Here is a 10624-nt window from a genome sequence, read left to right on the forward strand (position 1 = left end):
CACCTGTTCACAATGACAAACATGAAAGCAATGGATCAAACAAGAACAATTAAAAGTAAAACAAATTGAGGACTTTCATAATTTGTTGATTTGTATTTCAATTTTATCGTTGTTGTCATTTTCGAATATTGTGCGTGGTTACACGGCTTTGTTATGTAGTACAATTAGTGAAGTACTAAAGTTAGCTTCATGAATGTGTTGTTGCATTAAGTGGTAATGTAATGTATGTTATGTTCTGAGTTTTATATGATGTTGTGATATAAAAAAAATGAGAAATTGTTACAGTAACTGGTTAAAGTGGTTATATATTAAAGTGGTTTTGTACAACTGATGAAATGATTATTAACGAAATAAATTGTCACCCAATGTTGCAGTTGAATAACTCTTAAACCATAGCACAACGAAGTACAATGATTAAAGCTAATAATTATGAACACCCTGCAAAAATTAAAGATAGATGGCATAAGTGAGTGAAAAACTGATTTCACAAGCATTGGTCCAGTAAGTGGTTATGTCATAAGTGTTATGTGGTTATTTGTTAAGATAGTTATGTACAAATAAAAATAATGGCGTTCAACAATAAAAGTGGTGAACTTTAATACCAATTATCACATTCATTGGTGTAGTAAGTACTTATGTACTCATGCTTAAGTGGTATTTTACTTAATTGCTTACGAATAACATATGTTTGTGTTTTTTAGGATACATTTTATCAAATTTATTGGTGCAATAACAATGAAAGTGGTTAAATTCAATAACAATAATCACATTTCTTTGGTGCAGTAAATTGTTATATATTAGGTCTTATGTAGTTTTATACTCAATTGCTTATGAACAACAAATGTTATGGTTTAAGGTTAGATTTCATCAAATATATTGGTGCAGTATATGGTTATCTACTCAATTCTATGTGGTTATTTTTGAAAGAGGTAAGTGGTTATATAGTGGGTGTTATGTGGTTTTATACTCAATTTCTTATGAACAACAAATGTTGTGGTTTTTGAGGTTAGATTTCATCAAATATATTGGTGCAGTAAGTAGTTATCTACTTCGTCCTATGTGAATATTTCTGAAAGAGGTTATGTACAACAATATAAGTGATTAAATTCAATATCAATGATCACATTTCTTTGGTGCAAACATTCTCCCACCATCCTTATTTCATCATATCTGTCGAATATGACCAAGATGAAATTCATTACCATGAATCATCACCTTCTCTTGTAAATGTAAGGACTACTATATGGTTGACATCCAAACTTTTATATATAACCAAACTTATATTTTAAACCATAAAACATTTTATATTGAATCATTAGATTCACAAACATTAAACAATACAACATATTCTTCATTACACAAACTAAACAACCTGAAAACCAATAACATAAATTGTATCCTAATAAATCATATTTCATGGACATTGTGTTGAATATGTATATCAATCAAGTCATGTTGAACTTCTATTACAACTTCTTCCCCTTCTTTAGTGTATTCAACTTGTTCATGTTTTCTTACTTCATGACTTCATCATTGCCTATAACATCCCACATTTCTTCATTACCCTACTTCGAATAACATTTTCTTCGTGTCTGACAAACCATCTGTTGTCGCAAAAGTCGTAATTGTTCCTGCAATAACATTACTCTCGTTAAATATTACAGTTAAAAGCCTCTTATCATAAATCATACTCAAATAAACATATATATAAATAATACAAATCGTTGTGTAATCAAATAAAAATTATTAATTAACATACCGTGTAATGTTCCTATATTTGGATGTTACCAAATTGCGGCAAAAATTAAAAAGTTTGCATCAATATGTAAAATCTGTCATGTCTCAAATATGTAAATCAATTAATATTTTAAGCAATATGATCATTTTGACTATTTTAGCATAACATTTAAAGTTTGTCAGTAATTCTATTATACACTAATCAACATAGAACATCACAATTATACCATATAACTCCGTAAAACCATAGTAGCATAGCATATAATAACATCATGATCTATTCTCACATAATAACCTTTAATTTCTAGCATTTCATTTAATAGATGCATTCTTTTGGTGCTGCTATGTTGGTCTTATTTATTATGGTCGTTACTAATGGAGCTAGTGCTAGTTTGTAGGTCCGCTAGTTTGGATGGAGATGCTAATCGGTTAGTTTATTTTATTGTGCCACCTGAAAGCAGTGGTAGGATTGATCTTGTTGATGGGGACAACATGCTATCCCTGTTTACCGTATTTATTAGGGAGCAACTGAGCTTTCTTAATGAGAATGAAGGCATAAAAAATTCCCACCAGGCCCGTCTTGGTGTTGTACAAACTGCCTATGCAAATGGGGCATCTACTAATCATCTAAAACACTTAGGACTAGAAGTTAAGTTTACTCCAACTGGCGTTAAATACCTACATGAAAAAGCTGCTGAATTTGATATTGGTATCTAATTTGATATTGGTAAAATAGTTGAATTATCAACATTATTAAAAAAACCTATACCAACATATGTCACTTATTACTACTGTTGTTGGGTTGCGATGTCATTATATTATATAAAGAACGACACAAATTCATACTTATGAGGCTATACAAAGAGTCTACTTTCAGGCATACCAACATAGGTTCTAGGGAATTACCAAAAATATAACGTTGGACCCACTAAAGTAAAACCGAGAAAAGTGAAGACAAATGTCCTCTTCAAGTCCAGTGACTGCACCTGATATATTGCAAGCTGTAGAAAATAAGATTAAATTTATTAAAAAAAATTAACATATATGAATGAAAGCATAGGCACGCAATGCTACAAAAGTAAATTAAGGATTGACCCAAAAAGTAATCCTTTTAGAATCCATATAAAGGTAATGAAAAATAAAGCTTGATACCATTAGCAATGAGAATAGACCCAAAATGCCTCGAAAGGCAAGAGATAAATTTCAGAAACAAAATTGAAAATAATCTTCCTGCAAGAGATAAAAATATAATCTAATTGTCCTGCAAGGTCATTCCATCTTCAGAAACCGACAAATAATCTGGGATTCTAGCAAGCATACCTAGTATCTATACAACACACAACACTTGTTGCTTATTTGAAGGGAGAAGCTCAAATTCAATTTGTACAGAAGCATATATAAATTACTTTTTCCACACATCCAACATTTATATATCAACTATTTTCATTTTCATAATGGATTTGATTCATCGTTACTTGAAGTGCCTTTTCTCTAACCAATTTGTTGAAAGGCCAATGAGTAAGAAGTGGTTCGGCCAATACATACAAACCATCCCATATTAAATCTTGTATCAGAGGACGAGGAAAATAAAGATCTTCCTGTAGTGTGTAATATGAACAATTATCTTCTATACGCACAATATAATGAAATTATGTATATAAATATATAGATCTAAGAACATTTGTGATATTTTACCTTTGCACATTTGTGTCGTGCTTTCTTCCAATTGTTTTGTCATAAGGTTGAATAAAGAGTTATTCTCTCAAACATATCACGGCCAGATGTGGATGCATGGTCCAGCTTGTATTACCTTTCAATCTGCAAGAGCCTTTTAATTGCCAAAGTTCTAATCAATTCTTAAGTTTTTTTTATTATAAATGGCATCATTGTATTTTAACATCTTAGTTAGGTCGGCACCTTAAAATACATCTATCATTTGTCATCACATGACAAATATTATTAAAAGAAAATGAGAAAAAAAAATAAAAAACATTGGCGGTCAAACCAAACCCATGACAAAAAATACAAGATTAAAGTTGAGATATATGAACTAATTTTAATTTTTTTCAAAATTTTTCTTTATTTTACTTTCTTTATAGAGCTTGGTAAGAAGTTTAGTCAAATTAACCTATCTGCAACATATAAACATTAGTTTAATACGAACCTGGTGTAGCACATTGGAGGAGAATTCACAAGCTCCCTTCCAAGAATGATTCCAGAAGAAACATCTGCTGCAAATTTAAGTTTCTTCTCCAAAAGAAATGAAGGCATAATTAATAGACCACAATAGCTTTTGCCAGCCTTAGCAAAACCTTACCATGGATCTTCGTGTAGAAGAAAAGATAAAACATGGTTGGTAGGAGGACACAGTCTATAAAAAATAGTCAAATCTTACAAACCAAGTAAAATCATTAACAATAACTGTTATGCTTATAATCATATTAACAAAAACCCAATTACAGTACCAATATTCTCCAAAACTTTAATGATGACATTTGAAATTCTAGATCCCATAAACTACACTAAAACCCAGAAAAAAGGGCAACGTAGGCTTGCAATTCTAATGAGCACATCCACTACAAGCAACTAATCAGACTCATTATATAATAGAGACCAACAAAGTAATTTTTTTTTCATGGCCATGTGTCAACATTTTGCTTTTGTAACATAAAAAGACAATCGTGGAATATTTCAAGACATGAAGAATGAAAGAACCATATAACAGTGGAGCTTTCTCAGTCATTCTATCCGCATCCAAAACTTTATTCAAATTCACAGTACATTACAACAACAATAAACTGAAGAACTCGATTAAATACGTGTGCAACTAATAATCAAAGTAAATATTAAGCACGATGAAACTGGGGCGAAAAAAAAAAACTAACCTTTTCCTCCAGAAGAGTGTTGACCCTCGCACGCGGGGCTATCATCGAAATTCTTCGATGGATACTTCGCCGTGACCATGCCGACCTCGAAGACGATATCGTCGCCGGAGGAGCGGATTCCGGTGATCGACCACCACTTGAAGAATGTGCGAACCCTAATTCCGTCAAGTTCCGCAATTTACCCCTGCACGATTTTCCAAGAGATGGTGTCGGAGTAGGTGGCAACGTAGTTGTCCGGAGGGAGCTTGATTTTGCACGCGCCACCGAGCTTGACGGTAAACTCACCGCTGGTCCGGTTCACGGCATATCACAGGACGGTGGTGGCGGGAAGAAGACCGGAGGGTAAGCCGTAGCTGACGAGCTCCACGTGAGCCTGCGAAAGCGTTGATTTTTGGCGTTTTAGGGTTAGGTTTTTGGAACGAATTGGCCACGAGATTAAGAAGCAGAGCGAGTACACACAAGATTTTGGGAGCGGCACAATGATGCTAAATCTTCACACCTATCAAAAACCTTCACAATCGCCGATTGAACAAGCTTTTTAAATGGAAATCGAAGGCGCCAATGAAAAATGATGGAAAACAGTACGCCAGAGAAAGCAAACCTAAATGGCCTAAATGGATGTTCGAACGAACCCCTAATGAAAACTTACCCAAATTTTGGTCTTTTCCCTTTTACCCTCACTCAGTCTGCATGTTTTTTTCAAAAACGCTGACGTGGAGCGTGTCCAATGAATGTAAGCTCCACGTCCTCTTGTAATGTCTTATTGTAATCGGAATCTTCCAACTTTTTGTGTAACCAATCCCTCGAAGATGCTCCTAGTTCCTTTTCAATATTATACAAACAAAAGCATATGTTGAACTGATAAGCAACGCTGCTCTCGTCATTCTTTTTATATATTATTTTAAGGAACCATATATGGGTTGCTACTTCTTGGTCTTCCTTCATAGCAAGCCATTGTTTGGAGAAAAGAGTAACAAAAAAATAAAAGAGATGTTGAATCTGTTGATGAGAGAAGAGGTACTATTGGTAGTGCAGAACTGTTACCACATAATCTTGGTCGCATTATTCACTATAGGAGTAACATATTTCGCTTCAAAAGCATGGAAGAGAGCTACAACAAACCACAGAGAAGAGATTCCTGGAAGATTGGGACTGCCTTTTCTCGGGGAAACTCTTGCTTTTCTTTCAGCCACTAATAGCACAAGGGGATGCTATGATTTTGTCAGACTTAGGCGATTATGGTATGTCACTACTTACTTTTCTCTTCCTATATATACTTGTAAATTCTAAGTGCTTTTCTTTCCAACCAGAATCTGGTCTTATAACATCTCTTTTATTTTTTTGTTACTCTTTTCTCCAAACAATACATAGACTCAAGTTTAATTTTTGGAAAACAATACAAAGACACGTGAATGGAAGTTTTTAAGTTTCGAGGAACTTGATAAAGCATACTGTAAGCTATATTAAAGGCGGAAAATGTTTTTTTCATATAATCCACTTTTAAGGATAAAATAGATATTAAAAAAAGTAAATTTTGGTACTTGTAAAGAAAAAGAGAGATTGAAGGATAAAAAATGTAAATGTCAAGTGCTTAAAAAATTTTTAGGTATCAAAATAAGATGTTGCATTAAAGTTGGTATGTATTGAAATAGGAATGGGAGATGGTTTAAGACAAGGCTGTTTGGGAAGATCCACGTATTTGTTCCTAATCCTGAAGGAGCAAGGACCATATTTGCCAATGACTTTGTACTGTTCAACAAGGGTTACGTGAAATCAATGGCAGATGCCGTGGGAGAGAAAAGCTTATTATGTGTACCCGTTGAGAGTCACAAAAGAATAAGGCGTCTTCTATCAGAACCATTTTCCATGACTTCCCTATCCGCATTTGTCACCAAATTTGACAAACTATTGTGTGGAAGGCTACAAAAGCTAGAAGAAAGCGGGAAAAGTTTCAAAGTGTTGAACTTTTGTATGAAGGTAAAAACAATTTTTACGACTTTATCTTCAATACCTAATATAGATTTTATATTGTAAGCTTATCAGAAATAATGATAGATATTTACAATAATGACAATTTATTATTAAACGATAACGTATTTCTTTTTTATATTATCAACATATAATGTGCTCCGAGTCCTAACTCCCATGAACTGTTTGCATATAAAGATGACATTCGATGCAATGTGTGATATGCTGATGAGCATCACGGAGGATTCATTACTACGACAGATCGAAGAAGACTGCAACGCCGCCTCTGACGCCATGTTATCCATTCCCATCATGATTCCTGGTACCAGATACTATAAAGGCATCACGGTTAGTGATATCTTTTAAAAAGTATATAAATATATACACACACATACATTACAACTTCTTCAATATAAATATTTGTTCTTTTAAAAAAAATTACCATAATAGACGTACCTAAATTTCCATGGTCTACTTGTTAATTTGAGTAAAAAAATAATAATCAAACTTCTTACTTTTTTTTTCTTTTATTGTTTTTTTTCGTCTGAAGTTTAATGGGTAAAATAATTAAGTTTAGTGGTTGATGAAAAAAATCAACTGTTGATATCACGGCACAACTTCGTAATAAAAGAAATTGTTGAAATATCAATTTTTTTTCTCATAAAAAATTAAAATCAATTTCTTTATTTATTCAATCTTGAACCAGTGAAATCCAAAAAATTGAATAAAATATCAATTCAGTCTTTAAAGTAATCACCCTCTCTCCTAAGCAATCTGTAACCTAATTAAATTATACAAATAATTACGAGGTTTAATCTGTTTAAGGACTCCTCAGGAGAGAAGATGATACTTAAAAACTAAATTGAAAAATGATTCCTAAGGTTTTATTATGGTTAAGCAGGCTCGTAAAAGGCTCATGGAGACCTTCAGAGAGATCATTGCCAGACGTAGGAGGGGAGAAGAAACTCGAGAGGACTTTCTTCAGTCCATGTTGCAGCGAGACTCACTCCCACCCAGTGAAAAACTTGATGACTCGGAGATAATGGATAACCTGCTGACATTGATAATTGCTGGACAAACGACCACGGCAGCGGGAATGATGTGGAGTGTAAAGTTTCTACATGACAACAGAGAAGCACAGGACATACTCAGGATGAGATGCTGCACATATTCTAGTCAACTAAGATTAATTACCAACCATAAGTATTAGCATTATATTTAACCGAATCAACAGTTGAATTTTCTGTCATATCCGGTATTGTTGTAAGTGTCATTTTGATGCTATTTGGAAGGGATAACCCCGTTTTTCTTTCTCAAGGTGGTATTAGGTACGAGAAGGAAGTTCATTGTAGAAAACTATGTGCTCACTTGCACAAGAAAAAATGACCAGAGTTTCATCTTGACTTATAGGAAGAACAGTTATCTATAACCAATATGAAACCAGACGGAGCTTCACTTAACCATGAAGATCTAAACAACATACGTTATGGTTTGAAGGTTAGAATTATACTTTAGAAATGATGCACATGCTATGAAATGATTGCTTGTCTATCTAAACTGGAAGCTCATACGATAAAAGTTCAAAGTTAAGAATCAATTCGTGTTCTATCCAGGTAGTCAAGGAAACATTGAGAATGTCCAATGTCCTGCGATGGTTTCCTCGTGTCGCACTTCAAGACTGCACGATCGAAGGTGAGTTTACTCAACTCCTTTGAAGATATCAAGACAATTATGTTCATTATGGTTTGCTTAATTATAGGAGGGCGTCATTAGTTTTTCTGGCCTTCTATGACTATGTTACTAACCATACAGGGTATGACATAAAGAAAGGTTGGCATGTTAACATCGATGCAACTCACATACATCACGACTCTGATTTGTACAATGATCCGTTGAAATTCAACCCACAAAGATTTGATGTAATTAGCTTTCTCTCTACTTATTTTGGCTCTTTCTCTGATTGCTTTTTGCCACGTCCTTGTGTCAAGAAATTACTTTTCGTCTCATATCTGCAGGAACATCAAAAGCCATACAGTTTCATACCTTTCGGATCAGGGCCTAGGACATGCCTTGGGATCAATATGGCAAAAGTGACAATGTTAGTCTTTTTACACAGGCTTGCTGGTGGTTATACGTGAGTATTTTATGTCATACCACGATTCCTATTTTTCTTTTTTGCTTCTATAAACGACAATTAAAAGATACTCCTTCGTAGGTGGACCCTTGATGATTTAGACACTTGCTTAGAAAAGAAGGCACACATACCCAGGCTAAGGAGCGGTTGCCCAATAACTTTGAAGTCCTTGAGCAAAACTATGCTAGAGTCATAAAAGAAGGTCATGGAGAATCACAAGAAAGGGAAGGCTTGATAAGAACAAAGCAGCAGAGAGTAGTCTATATCTGCAGATTTAACATCACATGAAATAAATCCGTGGAAGAATTATATATGCGTATCAATTCAATTACCACACTACTTCTAAGAAATGGTAATCCGAATCTATTATCTGCATACTATTAATGAATAGAGTTACGAATTGCATGTAAGATTACCTGGTGGTAGATGATGTGTGTCCTGTTCAAACTTTGGGAGAAATCACAAGAATAACTAGCAGCTGCTTGTTGGAACAATGCGTGGGAAGAAACCAACCGCTTTACCTCTAACAAATTTCGCGTATGGTTTTATATGAAACAACCACAGTATATATAGGTGGAGGGTAGGTAGTCTTGTGTCTTTTTTAGTGGCCCACTACAATTATCGTGCAGAGCATCCAAACACTTTGAAAATTAAAACACATCTAAACTTCGAGTCCAATCTTTCTTTGCTTACAGATCAAAGCCTTTTCCATTCCTTTTTACTGAAACCCTCCTTGACCGTACCATTTTTTCTTTTCTTTTCTTTTGGTTTAACTTTGTCACTCTTTTGGGTTGACCATACACAAATTAAGCCAAATAGAAGTTTTTCAATATGAACAGGAAACATGAAAAGATTCAATACATGGCTCCAACATAAGATATAGGAAGATGCTTTTCAGTTATCTGTTAATAAGCATTCTACACTTCTGGTCTAGGCCCAAATAATAATAATTGACCAGTGAACACTTAATTTAATATTTAATCTTCAAATAGTGCATCCATAAAACTTCAAATATACATTCATAAAACTTTTGAGGTGACTTGCATACCTCCATGGCACAACACGATGACATTGGGATTGATGCTGTGTGCTGCTTCTGCAATAGCTTGTACACGAATTACACTTTCGTCAAGTGAAACAGCTGTTTTTGCACCTATGGAGCCTGTTGTAGTTAGACCCATATGGGCAACTATAATATCAGCACCGACTTTAGCCATTTCAATTGCTTCATGTTGATTGAATGCATATGGAGTTGTCAAGGGACCCATTTTATGGGCTTTCTGGATCATCTGAACTTCCAAGCTGATAATTTAATAGGAAAATGAAATAAAGTTGGGAGAGATGTAACACTCTAACTAATATGATATGAGAAATTGTTTTCCAAATACCCACCTATATCCCATTCCCGTTTCTTCAAGATTTTGTCGAAAATTCCCATCAAATAACCCTACTGTAGGAAAGTTTTGTACCCCAGAGAATCCAGTGGACTCCACCTGTCTAAGAAAGTAATCCATTCTGCGGAAGGGATCAGTTGCACATACACCAGCAAGAACTGGAACCTTCTTTACCACCTGAAAACAAAATATAAGTCAAACATAATGGAAAAGAAAGAGATATAGTACTAGCATGGCAAGGGGATTTCATAATTACATTAAGTTACCAATTTTTATTCAAGATGGGTATAGAGGGTTAATACTTTATTGCTAGTTAATCTGACCTCAAGAATTAGTATTTTCAGTTTCTTTAGGCCATGTTCTTTTGAGTGGATTTGAGAGGATGGATTTGAGGGGATTTGAGAGGATTTGAAGATAATTTTTTTTATCGTTTATTTGAGTTAATTTGGAGGTAAATGATAGTGAATTTGAAAATAAATTTTGTGAGAATTAGTATAGAATTGTAT

At 34.1% G+C, this 10624-nt stretch overlaps 2 protein-coding genes and 1 pseudogene across 3 annotated transcripts; 1 reads left to right on the plus strand and 2 right to left on the minus strand.

Moving 5' to 3' along the window:
* Positions 1 to 1278: 1278 nt before the first annotated feature.
* Positions 1279 to 5506, minus strand: LOC148201545 (uncharacterized; annotated as a pseudogene). Its single transcript, XR_015784957.1, has 6 exons — positions 5465 to 5506; positions 4623 to 5107; positions 3902 to 4061; positions 3433 to 3565; positions 2644 to 2738; positions 1279 to 1631 (listed from the first exon to the last, which is right to left on the minus strand). The product of XR_015784957.1 is annotated as an uncharacterized LOC148201545 (transcript).
* Positions 5095 to 9131, plus strand: LOC148201546 (abscisic acid 8'-hydroxylase 3-like). Its single transcript, XM_088109826.1, has 9 exons — positions 5095 to 5863; positions 6275 to 6599; positions 6789 to 6938; positions 7492 to 7742; positions 8000 to 8087; positions 8204 to 8282; positions 8403 to 8509; positions 8606 to 8724; positions 8806 to 9131. Exons 1-9 carry the CDS (start codon positions 5538 to 5540, stop codon positions 8918 to 8920), a joined length of 1560 nt encoding a protein of 519 aa, XP_087965952.1. The 5' UTR covers positions 5095 to 5537; the 3' UTR covers positions 8921 to 9131.
* A 442-nt stretch (positions 9132 to 9573) lies between these two features.
* On the minus strand, positions 9574 to 10329 carry LOC148201547 (toMV susceptible protein tm-1(GCR26)-like). Its single transcript, XM_088108558.1, has 2 exons — positions 10117 to 10329; positions 9574 to 10026 (listed from the first exon to the last, which is right to left on the minus strand). Exons 1-2 carry the CDS (start codon positions 10236 to 10238, stop codon positions 9744 to 9746), a joined length of 405 nt encoding a protein of 134 aa, XP_087964684.1. The 5' UTR covers positions 10239 to 10329; the 3' UTR covers positions 9574 to 9743.
* Between the last annotated feature and the right edge of the window lie 295 nt (positions 10330 to 10624).

The sequence above is a fragment of the Vigna umbellata genome, chromosome 3, assembly GCF_029865625.1.
Source record: "Vigna umbellata cultivar VRB3 chromosome 3, Vumbellata_1.0, whole genome shotgun sequence".
Lineage (NCBI taxonomy): Eukaryota > Viridiplantae > Streptophyta > Magnoliopsida > Fabales > Fabaceae > Vigna > Vigna umbellata.